At 41.6% G+C, this 22,616-nt stretch overlaps 1 protein-coding gene across 1 annotated transcript; it reads left to right on the plus strand.

Moving 5' to 3' along the window:
* Positions 1-8,607: 8,607 nt before the first annotated feature.
* Positions 8,608-14,923, plus strand: LOC311503148 (NLR family CARD domain-containing protein 3-like). Its single transcript, XM_084565700.1, has 6 exons — positions 8,608-9,186; positions 9,433-9,626; positions 10,187-11,984; positions 12,121-12,294; positions 13,921-14,094; positions 14,666-14,923. Exons 1-6 carry the CDS (start codon positions 9,044-9,046, stop codon positions 14,895-14,897), a joined length of 2,715 nt encoding a protein of 904 aa, XP_084421826.1. The 5' UTR covers positions 8,608-9,043; the 3' UTR covers positions 14,898-14,923.
* The last annotated feature ends 7,693 nt before the right edge of the window (positions 14,924-22,616 follow it).

Genomic DNA, 22,616 nt, shown 5'->3' on the forward strand with positions numbered 1-22,616 from the left:
GGTTCAAATCCCCGGGGCGGAGGCCTTTCTGTGTGGAGTTTGCATGTTCTCCCCGTGTCTGCGTGGGTTTTCTCCGGGCACTCCGGTTTCCTCCCATCATCAAAACATGCTAGGTGTTAGGCACCGGTCAGGTTGGGCCACAGTGGCGGCACGCGCGAGTGCAGCGGCTCAGGACCAACCCTCCATGTCTGACCATGCAATCTCGTTATATGATACTTGTATAATATAATGACAAATAAAGGCTCTTTATCTCTTTATCTTTATCTAGTGGCCGCTAGAGGCTCCAAAGAGCGCTAATCCCAATAGACCTCCATGTTAAAAAGCCCAACTTTACATTGATATTAAACATGTTTACAGCCTGGTACAAACAACGGTTTTAGTCTCGGTAGTTTATTTCACTATTCATGACAACTGTATGGGGGATGAATTGTTTTAGCTAGCTGATGGTTTTACAGTCTGTGAACTCACCACAGACACTTGACTGGTGTCAACATCCAAACTAGGCCACCAGAAATATAATTTCCAAGGGTCCATGGTGTCTAAGGACGACCTGAGAATATACTGAGTCAGGGACAAATAACCTGAGAGATCACCTGTTGGGTCAGATGTGATGCCTCTCTGCAGCAGAGTGTTTCTTCCCAGTCTAGTGTGCTGTTAGAACAAAACAATGCTTTCCTGACATGAATTCAGACACAGTTTACTGTTTGCAGTTACAACACATTTCCTGTGTGACAGCAGATATTTCAAAACTTATATATCTCTGATATTTTATACAGTATTTAAATACATTTTTTACCTCACTATGTTGACTGATTCCTCCTGTTCCTCTGTGATGATGATGCTACTATGTCTATATCATTAGAGCAAAACATTCACCAGGAGTGGACTGCTCCAAAATTAAGTACATGCAAACCAGAACACATATTCATTCATTCATCTTCTGTAACCGCTTGTTCCTCTAGAGGGTCATGGGGGGGCTGGAGCATATTTTAAGGATGCACAACACAATCCAACATTAGTGATGACTCCTACAACCTTTCACATGTTGAGCGTTTTACATCCTATAGCGAGATGAAAAATGTTAAGTTTGCTTTGACAGATTTTTATAATAATAATAATACATTTTATTTATAGGCGCCTTTCACGACACTCAAGGTCACCGTACAAAATTGTTTAAAATAAAACACAGTTCAAATACACAAAATAAACACAATTAAAGTACACACAAGCATAATATAGAACATATATTTACATAAAAATTACAGATAGAATGGGAGATAGAAGTGAGACTATGGAATGGAGTAGGCCTGCCTGAATAAATAAGTTTTGAGCTGAGATTTGAAGGTGGTGACTGAGTCTGAATTTTTTAAGTGTTCTGGGAGGGTGTTCCAGAGGCAGGGGGCTGAATGGGAGAAGGCTCTGAACCCCATGGTGGTCAAGCGAGCAGGTGGGATGGTGAGTTGTTGTGATGAAGATGACCTAAGAGTGCGGGCAGGAATGTTTATTTGGAGCAGGTTAGTGAGGTACTGAGGGGCGAGGTTGTTTAATGCCTTGAAGGTGAGAAGTAGGATTTGTAGTTGATAGGGAATTTGACAGGAAGCCAGTGGAGTTGATGCAGGACCGGTGTTATGTGACTTATGGAGGGGGTTCTAGTGACGATACGTGCGGCGTAGTTTTGAACCAGTTGTAGCTTATGGATAGATTTGTCAGGTAAACCAAATAAGAGGGAGTTGCAATAGTCCAGACGGGACGTGACCAGGCTATGGACAAGAGTGGCAGTATTTTCAGGTGAGAGGGATGGACGGAGACGGGAGATATTGCGTAGGTGAAAATAGGCTGAACGGGTGATGTTGTTAATATGAGAATGGAAAGAAAGTGTGGTGTCAAGGATGACACCCAGACTCTTAACCTGGGGGGAGGGGGAGACTGGGGAATTGTCAATTTTAATAGAGAAGTTATTTATATTGGATAGGATGGTTTTGGTGCCAATGAGAAGAATTTCAGTTTTACTACTGTTGAGTTTGAGGAAGTTTACGACAGTGATTCTGTTTGAAATAAATAATAAACCAGCCCGTTATTGTTTTTTTTGTTTTTTTTTTTGAGAAGAACTGTTTTAAACTCTCTTCCTCACGGCCTCTAATATGTTGCTGCCATCTAGTGGTAACTAGAGGTTAAAGCTGATTTGTCATTGTATCAGGTTTAATTTGTTCACTAATAATTCTGAATTAACACAAAGCAGCAAATTAACCTCAAATGCAGAACAAGATTATAATAAAATCCAATAATAATCATCATATCTTATTCAGGCTGAGATCATTTCACGTCAGACACCTGTAGATTTTGTTGGGTGACTCTTAAATGACCTCTGACCTCTTGCTCCAGATGTTTCATTCTGTCGTCTGATCACAAACAGAAGCTGCAACTTGTCGCCGTTTTGAAATGTTTATTTATTTATTTACAGTATACAGGACATTCATTCATTCACAAACCCGTTCCTATGGTAACAGAGCTTATCGTTCAACGTCCAGACCTCGTGGAAGTACGGAGCGCTCGACGTCGTCGTCCGCACAAACAAAGCTGGAAATGAAAGAGGACTGAAGGAGGAATATGTGACATGGCTCTTTAAAACAGCAACGGTCAACACAAATTATAGTAAATAAAAAAAAAAACTGCAAGAGCTAAAAATCATCAAATATTTTCCTCATGGCACCAGATACAAAAAACAAAGGAAAAAATACAAACACTTAAAAGAGTTAAGAGCTCGTTCTGTTCAGAGGAAATGGAGAAGAAGAAGAGTTTGTTTCTGCTCAGATGCTAATCAGTCTCTCCAGTCGTTCGTTCACTTTCAGATCCTTTAAATGAGGACTGGAGCCGCTGTACACTCTGAACCAAACTCAGAATTAACTCTGTGGCGTCAGGATGTCGTTAGTAGACTCTGTTTGGAAAACTGTGACGGGTGTTATTTGGGAACATGCAGCTTCCAGACTTTTAACCAGAACCAGAATCAGAACCTCCACCATAGACTTTAAAAAAATAAAAATAAAATCTGGTCAAACTGAGGCCTGTATGCCTGGGATACAGGCGTCGCCATCTTGTTTCAGTTTGGATCCAGAGTCAGATCAGAGCCACGTTCCTCCTCTAGACTCACTGGTGTTTTGTTTTTTTCATGCACTTATTTTATTTTAATTTACAGGACAGCTTCACAGAGGAGCTTTAGAGTCTATGTTGTCCACTGGCTCCCAGTACGTTTTAGAAACCATTTGAAGCTTATACTGATTAATTTTAAAGTTCTTGGTGGCCAGAGGCCCGGCAGAAATCAAAAGGGGTCAGGGTGTTCACAGTCAGGGGCACCAGGGCTGCAGAACGATCTGCTTGAGGAAATCGGGTCAGCTGTGATCTCCTTTAAACCTCTGTTTTCATCAGAGAGATTTTCCAAGTTTTTAACTTCTGTTTTTAAAATTGCAGATTTCTATGTTTCTGTGAAGCTCTTAGTAAATTTGTAAAGTGCTAAATAAATAAAGATTATTCTAATTGACAGATGTTATGTATTAGTGAATGTTCAGATGAAGGCTGTGGACCAGGTTGACCGGCCTCTTCAATGCAGGGCTCTAAAGACACACACATTTCGATAAGTTCACACACTCACACGCCACACATGACATTTCTCACGCTGAGAAGTGTTAAAATTCGCCGCACGTCATTAACATAGACTGTTTAAAAAGGAGATTAGTAATCTATGAATAGATGAGGCGAAAGCAGACTCCCATGCTTGAATCAGCGACTTCTCAGCCAATCAGAAAATAGTAGTTCTCGTTACTGCGATTGCATGCACACCTGGTGCACACGTCAAAGAAGAGCTGGAAGTGGAAGCCCATGAGCACGTAATCACTTCAGCACTTAATTTTTCTCTGCAATAGCTGCTCATTAAAGTCGAGGAACTACACAAGATATTTGCTTTATGGATCATTTTCCCTCATTAAAACAGCTTTGGACGGCTATGGTTAGATGGGGCTATTTAAGAAGGTTTAAATTAAATGAGTTACCGTCATGTAAATGTACACACGTATGTCTGCATGTTCAGGTTGAACCTCCTAGTAACACAGGAGACAATGACTAGTGCTGTTCAAGGAGCTCCTTATGGCCAAATGTCTTTTTTCTATTTTTTTTTCTAGTTTCTAGTTAAAAAAGAAATATCTCACTCCAAGCTAAGTTCAAAACTTGAGAGCCCTGTAAATGTCACATGAAGGTTATGGACCAGTGGACCACCTCTTTACTCCAGTTGCTTAGGAGACCACACACACGTGACTTAAAGTAAACATAGGAGGAGGAGCAGTGAAAGTGAAAGTGTTCAGTCAGTCTGTTCAGACTCAGAGTAGAAGGAGGAAAACTGAAGACTGAAGCAGGGTGAGTGTTAATATTCCTCTTCTTCTTCAGTTTAATTCAACCATTGACACACACTTGTGATTAATCAGCTAGAAAAAAGACATTTGGCCATAACGGGCTCCTTGAAGCACGAGTCATTGTCTCCTGTGTTTCTAGAAGGTTCAACCTGAACATGCAGACAGCATACGTGTGTGTACATTTACATGACGGTAACTCATCTAATTGAAACCTTCTTAAATAGCCCCATCTAACCATAACTGTCCAAAGCTGTTTTAATAAGGGAAATAAGATCTATAAAGTGAATATCCTGCGTAGTTCATCGACTGCAGCTACTGTAAAAAAATTAAATATTCGCGGGCTTTCACTTCCAGCCAGTGTTGCCAACTCCTCAATAAGGAAAGTAGCTATTGGCTGTCCGGCTCTCAGACGTGTAAACGTGTATTTTCTGATTGGCTGATAGGCCGGTGACTCAAGCAGAGGAGTCTGCCTTCGCCTCATCCATTCATAGATTATTAATCTCTTTTACAGTCTATGTTACTAATGTGCGGCGAGTTTTATCACTTCTCAGCGTGAGAAATGTGAACTTACTGAAATGCGTGTGAGACTTGAGAGCCCTGAATATTATATTATTACTGAATACGTGTTTGTGTTCTTCCGTGTATTTCTTCTACTGCTTTTATTTTGTATTTCTTGTGAAGTGTATTTATTATTTCCTGTGAAGTTTATTTTGAAAGGAACGTATCCGGATGTGATAACCGTTAATGATAGCAGAGAACGTCTAATATGGGGAGAAGTTCCACTCTCACTGAACTTCCGGGTTCTGAACTGTTGCAGTTCCACTCTGATTCCATATGAGGGCGCTCTCAGGACGAGTGCAGAATGAATGGCGGTCTATGGAGCAGTACCCCTCAAAATCCACTTTTCTCAGGATATAATTTTTTGTGCAGTAATTTGAATATTGAATTTGAAAGGAGATGCAAAGAAATGACACACTGCTGGGTGTTAGATTTTTTAGAGTCACTTATTTTGCTTTAAAAAGTATTTTAAAATGTCAATGACGTCATACACATCGTACGACCAGATACTGCTTTACGGCAATCCTTCAGTCACTGCTTTGGTGCTTTCGCGCTCTGCACTTTCTTTTCTCTCGAGGCACGGACAACACAGCTGACACGGGTAAATAATCGTGCTAGAAGAGTTTCTGTTTCGTTGTTTTAAAAGACCGGGCCGAAAAAAAAAAAACTTGGGCGAAAAAGTCCGTCTTAACATTCTGGTCCCGCTTCGGATGCCACGATGCCGTCAAGCGGGATCTGGTCGTAATCAGTCCTTCACTGACCAATCAGCGTTCATTAGCACAATGCTAGCGTGTTATGGGCAACAACAACTCAACCTGTAAGAAAACGAAAGGACATAAGTTCTCGTTCATTCAACTTTTGACCTATAACCCATGTTGAACTTGCAAAACCTACAATCAAATCTGAGATTTCTCAACGACAATCGGGTGAAAGAGACACATTTAGCCGTTTAGCTCCATAGAGTCCCATTCATGTTGCACTCATGGCGATCGCCCCCAGTGGAAATCTGGTGGAACTGCAACCAAAATTCGTTACAATGGGACTTAATAGAGAGTGGGAAGGCTCTCCGTAGACGGGCTCTGATGATAGTAACGGAAGATGGAACAGAAACGATAATTCTCTGTGTTTGTGTTAAATTAAATTATTGTGTTAGAGGTGAATGACTTTAATGATTTCTCCTGTTTCTAAGTATTTTGTACGGTGGCCCTTAGGGTCAAAACACAACGACAACGATTACTTCTTTTTTCCGATTGGACAGAACCAGTTCTAAAATATAAGCTGATGTGACTTGTTGTTTTAAGAAATGAGGCTTTGTGATTGGTCAGCTACGAGTGTAGACACTGTGATGCACTTTGAAAGCAGACAACATGTACTGTCCACATTGTGGAAAGAAGTTTGAGTCACTGCCAGATGTCTGCATGTCTTGCAGAAAGACGTTGGCATTAGGCGTGTTCGACTTCATGCAGATCTGACTTGACGTGATGCATGCTGGGTTGTTCATGCTATAGACCTCGAATATGATTGGTTAAAATGAACTTGTTCAACCCAGCATGCATCACGTCAAGTCAGATCTGACTTGACGTGATGCATGCTGGGTTGTTCATGCTATAGACCTCGAATATGATTGGTTAAAATGAACTTGTTCAACCCAGCATGCATCACGTCAAGTCAGATCTGCACAGATCTGCATGAAGTCGAACGCGCCTACTATTTAAAGAGGCCGAGGGGACGCGATGAGGACGTAGTTGCCCCGTCTCCTCAGTCCTAACTCCTTCAACCGTGCTTTCAGGGTTCTGAGGAACATGTTAATGTCATGATGGGTTGAAAGCATATTAAGAATGACACCATATGTTTGTCCTCTTTCAAAATATTCATTAATGTCATCTCGTCCTCCATTCTTTCTAACGTAGTTTAAAACTCGTGCACGGACCATTGACTGTATGGCACTGACACAGCCGGGTAGAAACAGGAAATGACGTTAGACTGTCGGGTTCTGTCCAATCAGAAACAAGAAGTGTTATCTCTGCCATAGACATATATACGTGTGTATATATATAGGCTATACATGTACATATACATATATCCGCCGCGACCGAAGTCCCGAGCCGAAGTCCCGCCCCTTCTACTTCCGGGCTATGGGACCTATCTTTCGAAAAAATATGAACGGCAGTCTATGGCGAAAGATAAATTATTTTCTGGTCCTGATCGACTTGTGCCTTGGATTATACATATGTTGTTTTTCAGAATAAAAAATGATTTTACATGTCAAGAATGTCACAGTTTGTCGCAAGATAGTTAAGTAAAACGCTATGGAAAATACGTAATTAAACGAACTACAAGTCCAAGTCGCTTACCGCTTACCCGCATGCTGGTGCGTACAGAACCGACCAAAACTCCCTTCGTGTAACTACAGCTCTCGACATGACCTGATTTATAATGATTTTCACCTCGTTTGATGCTTCTGCCTTCGTCCTGGAAGAAGACGGTAAAGCTCAACAAGGAGACAGCCATAGTTCTCCAGTGACGTACATTGTTCGAGACGAGAGATGTAGTTCACTAAGCGATCTCATACAAAACCTAATGTTGTTCAGCTTATTTACGTCAAATAATTTATCTCTTGACGTGAAAATTTATCTTTTAAATTCACACACATCATATGTGAAATTCATGCCACAATTCAAACGGGACCAAAAAATAATTATGATCTCTCCATAGACTGCCGTTCATATTTTTTCGAAAGATAGGTCCCATGACCCGGAAGTAGAGGGGCGGGACTTCGGCTCTCTATGATCTCTACCCCAGTGCCATAGAGATCTCTCTCTATGGCACTCCTCTCTACCTGCACTGCTCTACCCTTTACGTAATTTGAAATGTCGTTGTGTTTTTACCTTCAGGGCCACCGTAGTTTTGAGTTCATTTTTTAAATAAGTTAGCTAACTGCATCAACTGTCACTTTGAAGACTGCAGATTGAACATTGATGCTAATGCTAACGGTTTTCCTTCTTTAGTTTGTTGGACTTTTCTGTTGCTTTGTTAAAGTTTCACTGAACTGAATGATTAATATAAATTATAGAATCATTTTACTCTTCTCTTCCTTCGTTTTGAAGCTAAATTATCGAGTACTTTTCTCCTAAGCTAACGGCTACTGACACAGCTTTTTTAAGCTAACTCTGTTCTAAAAGTCTGTCACAGTTAATTGTTACCTTTTAAAGCTTAAAAACGTTCCTGTGGTTTTCAGAATCAAATCAGAATCAGCTTTAATGTACACATACAAGGAAGTTGACTTTGGCAACTTTGCTCTCTTGTACAGAAACAACTTAAATAAGTGGGGAAAAAAAATAAAAATAAATGTCAATCTGTACACATAAAATATAGGATAAGACAAATACACCAAACCAGGGTTTTGTACAGTGACTATATACAATAGTGCAGAGTTATTGTTTATTGATCATGGGAATGGTCTGCACTCTGTGACTGCTAATAAATGAAATATCGTCACGAATGGGATTCTGACCATGTTCTAACATAAACAAGTGTTTATTTAACTTGACAGGAAAATCTTTAATAACAACTGCAGTTCTCATCAGTCTCTGATCAAACTGGAGTACTGTAACTGAAGTTGATGTAAACTCACTGAGTGATTCTGGTTTACCTTCTGAAGTCCAGAAGATGGAGGAAAAGGAGGACAGAGTCAGCTGTCTGTCTATGAAGAGTGACTGGTCCAAAGGGAAAACTCTAGACTTCAGAGAAGAACCTGGACCCTCAGACACAAAGTAAGAGAACTACTACTAACTTGTTCATAATGACTCATTTTAATCACTTCTGTCCGTTACAGTTTATTTTCTGTCTCTGATGGTTGATTCATTTTTGCTAAAGTACTCTGAAAAGGTTTTTGTGACTCAAACATAGATAATGAGTCCTGTCCTCCTCTCAGCTTCTCTGACAGCTGTCAGTCACCTAGAAAAGCTGTAATCTAATCTCAGAGGACTGTTACAAACATGAAACCATCTCATTATCTGCAGCAGCTGTAGTTTGTGTGTTTACTGCTACTGAAATGACTTTATCTCAGAGTTTATCAGTGATTGATGAGAATAAAACATATTTGTTTCTGCAGAGGTCAGTACCACAGACAGAGAGCAGAGTCTACAGTATCCAGCTGTCTGTCTATGAAGAGTGACTGGTCCAATGATTCAGGCTTCAGTGAAGAACTTGGACCCTCAGACACAAAGTAAGAGACTGTTTCTACTGTAAACTGACCTGATGGAAGATGATGATTTTAGGATGAAGCAGAAATGTTCTGCTGAAAGATTTCTAGTCATGATGCAGATGTTTTAGTGCAGGTGGGTAAGATCGTAGTCTGGGTTTTAGAAGCAGGAAGTACTCATGGTATTTCTGAGCGTCTGAGCTTCTGGACAGTGATGTCAAATGTTGACAGTCTGCAAATGATTTTAGTGATGAAGAAATGTGTTGACAGAGAGAGGAAGAGGAGTCATGTTTCTGTGGAGGAGCAGCTGTCCAGCTGTGCTTTGTGTCAGGACGTCCTGAAAGATCCATTCTCTAGCAGCTGTGGACACAGGTTCTGCAGACAGTGCATCACCTCATACTGGGACCAGTCTGCTTCATCAGGAGACTCCTCCTGTCCCCAGTGTGGAAAAAGATCCAGAACAAGTAAGACTGTACATCTGTCTGCTGATGGACTCTTGATAAAATAAGTTTCGTACAGTTTTATTTATTCTCTTTTCTTTCCCTGCACTTCACATACCAGCCTTATGTTACTCATAACTGAGCTTTGTTAATTATTGCTGATATAAATTAATCTGTTCCTGTTGTGACCAGCCACTATGAGGCTTTTATTGTGAAACAGCCAGAGGAAATGTTTGTCACCTGATTAGTAGTATTTTGTTGTTAGTGCAGTTAAAAACGAGATGAACATATTGCTCATCATTTTATTAGTGGATCAGTCTTAAATATTACAGAGAGGAAGGAACAACCACAGTGAGCTGTTAGATGAAGAGCTGCAGACGAGCTGCCTCTGCTGTCAATCAAACACTGACACGCCCCCTCAGAGACTGATAGAACAAAGAGCATTTCTAATGTTCCCTCTAAAAATGAGTTATTATGAGAAGAAAAAACTCTTTACAAAATATTTAAAGTCAGTTTTCTGTTCTTTGTGGCTTCAAACAGGGATGACTGTTTTCTTTCTGTCTCACCTTTGTTCTTTTTTCCAGCTGATGTTGGTCTGCAGGAGGTTTTACATGAACATAAGATCAGTCTGAGGAGGAGATGTGAACTTGTGACTGAAGGAAGTGATGTAACAGGAAGTGGAACCCTCCTCAACAGGATCTACACTGAGCTCTACATCACAGAGGGACAGAGTGAAGAGGTTAATACCCAACATGAGGTGAAGCAGCTTGAGACAGCTTCCAAGATGAAGGCCCTCCATGACACTCCAATCAAGTGCCACGACATCTTTAAAGCCTTACCTGACCAACAGAGACACATCAGAGTGGTTCTGACCAACGGCGTCGCTGGTGTTGGAAAAACCTTCTCAGTGCAGAAGTTCACTCTGGACTGGGCAGAGGGTTTGGAAAACCAAGATGTCAGTGTGGTGATTGTGCTTTCGTTCAGGGAGCTGAACTTGATCAAAGATGAGCAGTACAGTCTTCTCAGGCTGCTCCATGTTTTCCATCCAACATTACAGAAGGTCACAGCAGAGAAGCTGTCTGTCTGTAAACTTTTGTTCATGTTTGATGGCCTGGATGAAAGCAGACTTTCATTGGACTTCAACAACAGTGAGGTTGTGTCTGATGTCACACAGAAGGCATCAGTCAACGTGCTGCTGACAAACCTCATCAAGGGGGAACTGCTTCCCTCGGATCTGGTCTGGATCACTTCCCGACCTGCAGCAGCCAATCAGATCCCTCCTACATGTGTTGACAGGGTAACAGAAGTACGAGGCTTCACTGACGCCCAGAAGGAGGAGTACTTCAGGAGGAGGTTCAGTGATGAAGAGCTGTCCAGCAGAATCATCTCCCACATCAAGACATCCAGGAGCCTCCACATCCTGTGTGGAGTCCCAGTCTTCTGCTGGATCACTGCTACAGTTCTGGAGCACATGTTGACTACAGAGCAGAGAGGAGAGCTGCCCAAGACCCTGACTGACATGTACTCACACTTTTTGATGGTTCAGACAAAGAGGAAGAAGAACAAGTACCGTGAGGGACATGAGACGAGTCCACAGGAGCTGATGGAGGCTGACAGGGAAGTTCTTCTGAAGCTGGGGAGGCTGGCGTTTGAACATCTGGAGAAAGGAAACATCATGTTCTACCAAGAAGACCTGGAGCTCTGTGGTCTTGATGTGACAGAGGCCTCAGTGTACTCAGGAGTTTGTACAGACATCTTCAAAAGAGAGAGTGTGATCTTCCAGAAATCAGTCTACTGCTTTGTTCATCTGAGCGTTCAGGAGTTTCTGGCTGCAGTCTACATGTTCCACTGTTACACTAACAAGGAGACAAAGGTGCTGAAGGACTTCCTGGAGAAAGATCATCGCGTCTCCACTAAGTCTCTGGATAATTTCCTGTATAGAACCATGAAGAAATCCCTGCTCAGTAAAAATGGTCACCTGGACCTGTTAGTTCGCTTCCTTCACGGCCTCTCTCTGGAGTCCAACCAGAGACTTTTAGGAGGTCTGCTGGGTCAGACAGGAAACAGTCCAGAAATCATTCAGGGAGCCATTAACAAGCTGAAGAAGATGAGGAATAGTAAAATGTCTCCTGACAGAAGCATCAACCTTTTCCACTGTCTGATGGAGATGAACGACCTCTCAGTTCATCAGGAGATCCAAGGGTTCCTGAAGTCAAAGAACAGATCAAAGAAGAAACTCTCTCTGATCCACTGCTCAGCTCTGGCCTACATGCTGCAGATGTCAGAGGAGGTTCTGGATGAGTTGGATCTGAAGAAGTACAACACATCAGAGGAGGGACGACAGAGACTGATCCCAGCTGTGAGGAACTGCAGAAAGGCTCGGTGAGTCCTGATCATTAACAGAATCAATCAGATGTTCATCAGATGATCACCTCACTCTATTTCATACTTATTCAGTCTGGATCTAGAATGTAAATGATCTTATTTTACAACAGATTTATATGTTTTCTAATCACAGATTTACTGGATGTGGACTCTCAGAGACTCACTGTGAAGTTGTGGCCTCAGCTCTGAAGTCCAACCCTTCCTATCTGACAGAGCTGGACATGAGTGATAATTTCCTGAAGAATTCATTAGTGAAGCATCTGTCTGCTGGACTGGAGAGTCCAAACTGTAGACTGGAGACTCTGAGGTCAGTTCACTGACTGGAGCTGTTGTAGGTTTTTTTATTTATTCAGTCGAAATCATTGACTGATGTGTCAAATGTTCTTTAGTTGATAAATGTTCAGTCGAGGGTCTCTGACTACAAAGGCTCAGTCTCCTCTGGTTTTTAGCCTCGACCCAGGAATTAGTAACAGAGCTCTACTGGAGGAGGGTTAACATGTCAGAGATACAATCAGGGACCAACATCATACCAGACTGAAAGTTATCATTGAAACTTTAATATCTGTTTTTAAACACAGAGAGAAGCAGTGAAGGGATGCTACAATTGGTTTTACATGTTACTGGGTTTAATCAATGATGATGTCTTGTGGTGGAGAATCTTCTCTCAGTAACATACAACAATGTTGACTCCAAAGAGTTTATTGCACCAAACTAACAGACCCAGGATGAGTCTTCTCATTTATTATAATCATACATCGTCAACTATTACTCAGAACATTTCACAGATCACTGAAATTCCCCAAACTATAACTGGCCTCCCATCTTAAAACATCAGGTCCTGATAAAGCGCTGCGTTGGTGCAACAGTCCAATCCCCTCTCCACTGATCATAAAAATAGGGCTGAACGATTAATTGCATTTGCGACAATATTGCGATATGATAAAACACAATTTCTCCCCCCAAGTTGTGCGATTACAAGGTGACCACTTCGTGACACGTGCGATGCGGATGATGTCTTCTGACCTGGACGATGTCATCTTTGTGCGGCACGCACACCCGGTCGGCTTGTTTATGTGTAATTTGCTACTGCTAGTTTTTTGCAACATGGCTGAATATTTGTCTGACTCTGGGGCTGTGGACGATCCATAGCAGTAGCAAATTACAGGTAAACAAGCCGACTGTAGCGCGTGTGGGTGCCGCTCAGACATGACATCGTCCAGGTCAGAAGGCATCACCCGGGGTCTGTAGGTCAATGTACAGACCCCGGGTGATGATGATAACAGGTAATTCCAGACTCAATGGGGAATAGCAAAATGAACGGGTTTCACAGCAGATAATGTTATTTAGAGGCTGCGTTTCGATGCCCTGATCACTCCCGCTATATGGATATAGACTGATCTAATTATCTCCTCAACAAGTGCAAATGAAACAAGTGAAACAAAGTGATATTAATCAGTAAACGATGGTATTTTATGCTAGAAATAAGGTCCAGGTTGTAAAAAACAGTAGTTCCCCTTTAAATGCACAGTGGCAAAGCCACAGATGTTTCTATAATGAGCAGTTAAATAAAAATGTCATTTATTTCAAGTCATACATCTTTTAATTTAATTCTAATAGGCCCAGCTTCTGGGAAAGAACATTTTACACTAAATGTATCTTATATTGTGTTGTTCATATTTGAATCATTCATTATGTTTTGTTGGGGGGAAAAAATAGGATAAAATAAAAAATAAAATAAGAAAATTGCATACTAAATCGCAATTGCAATATTGGAGAAAAAATTGCAATTATTTTCCCAAATCGTTCAGCCCTACATAAAAACTAAATACACAGACTGTTACTGATGTTGTTGAGTCAGACTGATAGAAGGCTGCTGCTCTGAGTCAGGATGAAACACATAATACATTTCATTCATATTTTATTCTTTATTCAGATTGAGTTACTGCAGTTTGTCAGAGATCAGCTGTGATTCTCTGGTCTCAGCTCTGAAGTCCAACCCCTCCCAACTTAAACATCTGGACCTGGGTATCAACAGTCTGAAGGACTCAGGAGTGAAGCAGCTGTGTGGTTTTCTGGAGAGTCCAGACTGTAGACTGGAGACTCTGAGGTCAGTTCACTGTCTGTTACTGTTGTAGATCTGATATGTTTAATCACCAACTGAATCTAATTCATGTTCATCCAGAACTTTCCTCCATAAATCTTAGACTTAGATTTGAATCATCCACAAGGGAAATAGTTAAATAGTTGCACATTGAAAATACGTTTGAGAACCACAAGTTAAAAGAAAGATAAAATAAAATAAGATTAAAATGAAATAGCATAAGTAAAAAAAAATCTACAAAATTACCATGTGAACAAATGTACAAGAATAGAGACACAATTAAATATATATTATATACATAGGTAGGAATAATAAGGTGCAATAATGTGCATTAACATGAATAACATGAGTTATGTGTTACAGGAAGGTGAGTTGTACCATTCACTGTGTGAGTGGAGTTGGATCAATCTGTTGGAGAATGAGTTCCACGGTCCCTCTATAGTCTGGTGTAGTGGATGAGATGGGTTGTCTATGATGGAGAGAAGTTTGTCCAGTGTCTATAAATGTCCTTTAGTTCAAGATGAGTGTTTGTAGCAGAATCTGTAGAAAATATCTACATCTTTTATTCTTTATTCAGAATAAAGAACTGCTGGTTGTCAGAGATCAGCTGTGATTCTCTGGTCTCAGCTCTGAAGTCCAACCCCTCCCATCTGAAACATCTGGACCTGAGTGGAAACTTCCTGAAGGATTCAGATGTGAAGCATCTTCGTGATCTTGTGGAGAGTCCAGACTATAAACTGGAGACTCTGAGGTCAGCCTCAATATTTTATTTGACTATTGAGATGAATATGATGGTAAAGTTGTGGTGACTCTAAACTGCAGACATAGGCTGATAATCTACTGATTCACACTGAGGATCTTAACGGCAAAGTTTGTTTTCTTCGTCTGTGGTTTAGTCCAGGGGTTCCCAAACTTTTTCATGCCAAGGCCCCCCAAACAGCATTAGCTTCTGGCCGGGGACCCCCTTTGCAAACCTACAGACAATGCTACAAAATATGTAAAGAAACGTCATCTTTTATAATGTTTTTTTCTTACTTTTATTCACTATTGTTGTAGCATTGTAACATTGTAACTGTTGCATTTGTTTAGCACAAGAGCTGGCTCATATTTTCTGATTTTAGTTGGCCATTATGACCCCCCCACTCCAACCCCCCCCACCCCCCCTCCCACTATAGCATTACAGACACAGACTGCCAAAACATTATGACCACTTAAGCCATTACAGTACTATAGTTGGGCTGCAGAATCTGACACTATGACCCCCCCCCCCACACTCCATTTAAGCATTACAGTAATAGACTGCCAAAACATTATGACCCCCTAAACCCATTACAGGACTATAGTAGGGAGCCAGAACCTGACACTATGACCCCCCCACTCCAACCCCCCCACCTCCCCTCCCACTATAGCATTACAGACACAGACTGACAAAACATTAGGGACTCTCAGACTGTTACAATGGGGAGACTAAACCGCGGAGTTAGCCTCGAGCTAACCGCGAGCTAGCCTCGAGCTAACGGCAAGCTAACCGGGATTTAACCGCGAGCTAACCGGGACTTAACCGCGAGCTAACCGGGATTTAACCGCAGACCCGCGGGAGTTTGCCGCGAGCTAACGTGGAGGCTAGTGGGGTTAGCCACTAAAACTGTGTCAAACTGAAAAATATATTATTCCATCACATAAAGTAGGAAACGTTTATGGCTTGTAACAACATTAATGATAGTATATATATATAATTGGAGTAATTTAATATAATATGATGTTTTTAATGAAATAACTCATAAGAGTTATATTCAGTATGTTACATAACATTATTTGACATGTCTATTTGTCTGCATATAGTTTTCCTCCAGCTGATCCAGACAGACTGCAGTGACGTCCAACATGAGACAAAGAGCTGGACTAACAGGACAATTTGAAGGTCTTCACTTCATCGCTGATTCCTTGTTACAGCCTGGATGTGTTAAGTTTAATATTGATGTTTTTCTAACTGTAAGACTGTGCCGTAAACTGTTAAACTATTGCTCAGGTAGGAGTAATGAGTTTTATTGTTGAAATTATTATGATTAACGATCAATTGTTACGATTTGCTCGTTCTTTGTCTGGGGATCCTAGTGAGGATGCCCCTCTTAAAGGTGGGGGTGTGACGATCCCTCCCACTCTCTTCCTTATTTGATGCTGGCTTTCAGGTGGAGCTGGGAGGGCTCTGCTGCCTGTACCTGCCCTTCAGTTTGTAGAAGGGCATAAAGGACGACCCTTCTCAGTGTCTCGCTCTCTCAGCCAGGCCTACTGCATCCTCCTCATCCTGTTTGGTTTGTTGTACCCTGCATGACATCAAACTCACACCCATCCAGTCAGAAGGAACCAGGCCTTAAATGACTATTTGAGTTGTGCTTTTTGTTATAGCTGCTGCTCATGGGAGTAAAGACATGCTAATTGCTAACATTAGTGGCTAATGCTTTACTACCAAGAGCAGCCAGCGTGCTAGCTGCTCATGGTAGTAAAGACATGCTAATTGCTAACATTTGTGGTTAACGCTTTACTGCCATGAGTAGCTAGCGTGCTAGCCGCTCGTGGTAGTAAAGACATGCTAATTGCTAACATTTGCGGCTAATGCTTGACTGCATGTAAAGACATGCTATTTGCTAACATTTGTGGCTAATGCTAGAATTAGTGGCTCATGTGTGTAAATATACATGTTAAAAATTACTATTTGAGGGTATTGTGAAGCTATACCACACGAAGCCAATGCTAAAATTAGTGGCTAGCGCATCATGCTAATTGCTAACATTAGCGGCTAATGCTTGACTGCATGTAAAGACATGCTAATTGCTAACATTTGTGGCTAATGCTAGAATTAGTGGCTCATGTGTGTAAATATACATGTTAAAAATTACTATTTGAGGTGTGCTTTTTCAATACAGAACCCCGGCAACAGCCCACTCGGCACTCTCAAAATTTCCTGCGGGAATTTTCTAGTTAGTGCCGAGTGCCTATGACACGAGGCCACTCCTCCCATAGCAAGCTATGGGAGGAGTGGCCTCGTGCCATAGGCACGAGGCCACTATTGATCTTCTGCGTGTTTCTTTGCAGTTTTATTAGTGCCGAGTGCCTATGACACGAGGCCACTCCTCCCATAGCAAGCTATGGGAGGAGTGGCCTCGTGCCATAGGCACGAGGCCACTATTGATCTTCTGCGTGTTTCTTTGCAGTTTTATTAGTGCCGAGTGCCTATGACACGAGGCCACTCCTCCCATAGCAAGCTATGGGAGGAGTGGCCTCGTGCCATAGGCACGAGGCCACTATTGATCTTCTGCGTGTTTCTTTGCAGTTTTATTTTTACTTATTCATTTTCCGCCCTTTTTCGCCGATTAATGCGGCCCGAACCGGCGAGAGGACCCCAACACATGATATATCAAAACGTGTGTTTTGATCCCGAATCCCGTGCTATTACTTTTATAAGGGATTGACGAGTTTTTCGCGAATTTATTCGCGAAAAACCGCGAGAAATTTCCCATTGAAATGAATGGAGAAGCCCGAAAAAAAAAAAAAATCAACAGACATTTTCAACAATGAACTGCTCTGGCATACTTTCACCGAGAGACTCCATTTAAATTTTAAAACGTAGGTACTCTTGCCTTCTCTTCAGCGATTCACTTCACTTATCGACAACTTTTACCGTTTTTAAACTATGAAGCCTCAGAGTTGTGTAGGTTTTTACTCAAATTTCAGGGTTTATAATGGGTGTGTATTGCGCGGAATGTTGGTGCTAGAGTGGCAGGTAGAGTGAGGAGGAGAGAAGAAAATAGGCAAAAAATAAAACAGAAACTGCTCCCGTGGCCACAAATTTCACACCTCAGATATAATTTATACATAGAAACGTAGGAAAATTTGTCTTCTCGCTCAAATTCGTCTGCTAAAGCTGTAAAGTCTTATAGTTTTGGCGTGAGACGCAAAGATGCGCCAGCAACACCCATCCACAGCTTCATAGACTGCCATGTTAAATTTCTGGAGCAAAGCAGAAGCAATCCTTTCTTTGAATCGCTCTTTATAGCTCACATTTCTTCATTTTACCCACAAACTGCATATCTAGACGTTCAGGAAAGACTCAAGATGCCCAAAGTGAAGTCGGTTCAATGATTGGAAACACGGTTTGGCCACAAGGCCTTCCTGTTCGAGGAGGTTTGTTTCAGCATTTTCTCTCCCTCTAGCCATCTTCTAACTGAAATTCAAACTGGTAACCGTGACAACAAGGCCCCAACGGGCATACACACGCTCACACGCAGCAGAAGAGGAGGGTCTCCACAGAAAGAGGCGGGAAACTTCCAACTGACATAAGTAACTGGTATGTGGGGCAGCCATTTTGGCTTTTGGCACCTAAGTTGAACAATGACAGGTGTCTGTCTGTCATTGGCTAGCGCGTCATGTTAATTGCTAACATTAGCGGCTAATGCTACTTTTTAGTGGCAAGAAATTGGTGGTAGCATTAGTGGCAGCATTAGCATGTTAGCGAATAGCATATTAGCAATTAGCATGTTAGCAATTAGCATGTATTTAATTTTTAGTGGCTTAAAAGACATGCTAACACTAAACCAATGTTAAAATTAGTGGCTAGCGCGTCATGTTAATTGTTACCATTAGCGGCTAATGCTACTTTTTAGTGGCAAGAAATTGGTGGTAGCATTAGTGGCAGCATTAGCATGTTAGCGAATAGCATATTAGCAATTAGCATGTTAGCAATTAGCATGTATTTAATTTTTAGTGGCTTAAAAGACATGCTAACACTAAACCAATGTTAAAATTAGTGGCTAGCGCGTCATGTTAATTGTTACCATTAGCGGCTAATGCTAATTTTTAGTGGTAGAAATTGGTGGTAGCATTAGTGGCACCATTAGCATGTTAGCGAATAGCTAGCCACTAATTTCTTGCCACTAAAAATTAAAGACATGCATTAACCTAATGCTAACATTAGGCAGCCATTTTAGTAGTTCTTAGCACTTAATTTGAATCTGCGTGTGTAAAATGACAGACAGAGAAAGCAGAGCAGCTAGCGCGTCAGCGCTAGCCACTATTTAAGCTCCCAGTGGAAAACAGGATCTGCCAAAACATTAAAACCCCCCAAACCATCCCTGTCTCCCTTGGTGCTTTCACACAGCTGCTGGGCCTCTTAGCTATTGCTCTTCTCATTGACTGAATGACAACTTCTCAGTCATGTTTGACCTTTTTTCTTTATTTTAAACACAAATTATATCTGGCTGCTTTGCTGAAACTCCTGACACAACATCCCTGACCCGTTTCCTTCATCTTATTAGGTCAGTGAATAGCTAAACTGCTAACAGACGCTAACGACTAGCCGTCCACCATAGCTCATGTATGTTAGCGAGCTAGCGGAGCTAACGGAGCTAGCTAGCCGCTACCTTAACGCCGCGGACTCAACCGCGGAGTTAGCCTCGAGCTAACCGCTAGCTAACCGCTAGCTAACCGGGATTTAACCGCAGACCCGCGGGAGTTAAACACGAATTAGCCGCGGTGGTTAGCCGTGAGCTAATGCGGAGGCTAGTGGGGTTAGCCGCCGGCTAATTCGCCGCGTTGCTCGCGGGAGCTTATCACAGTAATAATGTTGACGTTTTACAATTTAAAGGGAAGATATTTTTAAATTAAACTGTGTCAAACTGAAAAATATATTATTCCACCACATAAAGTAGGAAACATTTATGGCTTGCAACAACATTAATGACAGTATATATATATAATTGGAGTAATTTAATATATGATGTTTTTAATTAAATAAATAATGAGCTGTTGAACACTCATAAGAGTTATATTAAGTATGTTACATAACATTATTTGACAGGTCTATTTGTCTGCGTATAGTATTCCTCCAGCTGATCCAGACAGACTGCAGTGACGTCCAACGTGAGACGAAGAGCTGGACTCACAGGACAATTTGAAGGTCTTCACTTCATCGCTGATTCCTTGTTACAGCCTGGATGTGTTAAGTTTAATATTGATGTTTTTCTAACTGTAAGACTGTGCCGTGAACTGTTAAACTATTGCTCAGGCAGGAGTAATGAGTTTTATTGTTAAAATTATTATGATTAACGATCAATTATCACGATTTGCTGTTCTTTGTCTGGGGATCCTAGTGAGGACACCCCTCTTAAAGGTGGGGGTGTGACGATCCGTCTCGCTCTCTTCCTTATTTGATGCTGGCTTTCAGGTGGAGCTGGGAGGGGTCTGCTGCCTGTACCTGTCCTTCAGTTTGTAGAAGGCGAAGCATAAAGGACGACCCTTATCAGTGTCTCTCTCTCTCAGCCAGGCCTACTGCATCCTCCTCATCCTGTTTGGTTTGTTGTACCCTGCATGACATCAAACTCACACCCATCCTGTCAGTAGGAACCAGGCCTTAAATGACTATTTGAGTTGTGCTTTTTGTTATAGCTGCTGCTCATGGTAGTAAAGACATGCTACTTAGTAAAGACATGCTAATTGCTAACATTAGTGGCTAATGCTTTACTACCAAGAGCATCCAGCGTGCCAGCTGCTCATGGTAGTAAAGACATGCTAATTGCTAACATTAGCGGCTAATGCTTGACTGCATGTAAAGACATGCTAATTGCTAACATTTGTGGCTATTTGAGGTGTGCTTTTTCAATACAGAACCCCGGCAACAGCCCACTCGGCACTTCAAAAATTTCCGCGGGAATTTTCTAGTTAGTGACTCGAGGCTACGCACGAGACACGACTCCCCATATAGCTCTAAGCTATATGGGGAGTCGTGTCTCGTGGCGAAGCCACGAGACACTATTGTTCTTCTGCGTGTTTCTTCTATATTATTATTCATCTTCCGTACCTTTTTTCGGTCTCAAACTCGCCCCGCAATTTTGGGGCGACACCGACAAAAATTACATCAAAACGTGCGCCTTTATCGGGATCGGTGTGCTATTACTTTTATAAGGAATCCACGAATTTTTCGCGAATTTATTCGCGAAAAACTGCGAAATTCGTCCCATTGAAATGAATGGGAAACTGCGAAAAAACGAGAAAACTGACACTTTTGAGGGGCATTTTCAAAAGCTAACTCCTCCCGCAAAATTTCACCTAGAGACTTCATTTAAACTTTAAAATGTAGGTAAATTTGTCCTCTATAAAAATTCTATTCAGATTTTTGATATCTTTTATACTTTTCGATCAATCACTCGTCAATCATCGTGATCAATCATGTGAAATTTCTGAGTTTATAATGGGTGTGTATTGCGTGGAATGTTCGGCCTAGAGTGGGAGACCTCAGAGGCTAGAGTGGTAGAGGCTGTCTGAAATTCACTGAAATTTTTCTCTTTCCACGCTGCTCCTGGGCACATCTTACATCGTAGACATTAGATTTTTTCCACTTTTGTAGAGGAACTTGTCCTGATTCATACAATGTGCTCGCCTAAGACGAGACATTTTCTGAATTTGAATGGCGTGCCCCAGAGTGAGGAGTGTCCCGCTCCAACTGCCAATAAACTCCCATTCAAAATATGAAGCTGATTTTCGAGGAAAGCTGAATCCACCCTCTTCTTATACTCGCCACAGTTTCCACAATATTTACTCCAGAGACACCAAAATTACATCAGTGTGTTCGGGAACTTCTCCTGCCAATCACTGTCTGTTTTTTTTTTCTGATGTGAGCTTTGGTTTTGCCTCAGTGAGCCCAAATGCGAGGACTGTCAGAGGGCAAAAAATCAAAATTTCTTCCTTCTCCTCTCCTGTGTCTGTGAGTAGTCATGGCAACCAGCAGAGTCACCATGGCAGCCTCAGGCCAGGGCCACAGCTGCAGCCATTTTTGTAGTCCTTGGCAGTTAATTTCAGTTTATTTAAGTAAATAACAAAGAAAGAGACAGAGAGAGGGTAAAAGACAGACAGGCAGTAACAGAGAGGTAAAGCAAGACATTTTTTGAGGTGACTGTCACTCTGCTTGCTCTGTGTGTACATCTGAGCTGAATGTTTTCTATTGTGTGTGTGCGTGACTGTGCTAATCTCTACCCTTAGCCTAGTTTAGTGCGTCAGCGCCGCGCGTTAGCGTGGCAAATGGTAATGCCAACATTAGTAATGGTAATGCTAACATCTTTTTCCTTTTCTTTTTTTAATAACCCCGGCAGCAGCCCTCGAGTCACTCTCAAAATTTCCTGCGGGAAATTTCTAGTTTTTACTTATTATTCATTTTCCGCCCTTTTTCGCCGATTAATGCGGCCCGAACCGGCGAGAGGACCCCAACACATGATATATCAAAACGTGTGTTTTGATCCCGAATCCCGTGCTATTACTTTTATAAGGGATTCGTGAGTTTTTCGCGAATTTATTCGCGAAAAACCGCGATAAATTTCCCATTGAAATGAATGGAGAAGCCCGAAAAAATAAATAAATCAACAGACATTTTCAACAATGAACTGCTCTGGCATACTTTAACCGAGAGACTTCATTTGAACTTTAAAACGTAGGTACTCTTGCCTTCTCTTCAGAGATTCACTTCACTTATCGACAACTTT

This window comes from Chelon labrosus, assembly GCF_963514085.1.
Source record: "Chelon labrosus genome assembly, chromosome: 18".
In the NCBI taxonomy this organism is placed as follows: domain Eukaryota; kingdom Metazoa; phylum Chordata; class Actinopteri; order Mugiliformes; family Mugilidae; genus Chelon; species Chelon labrosus.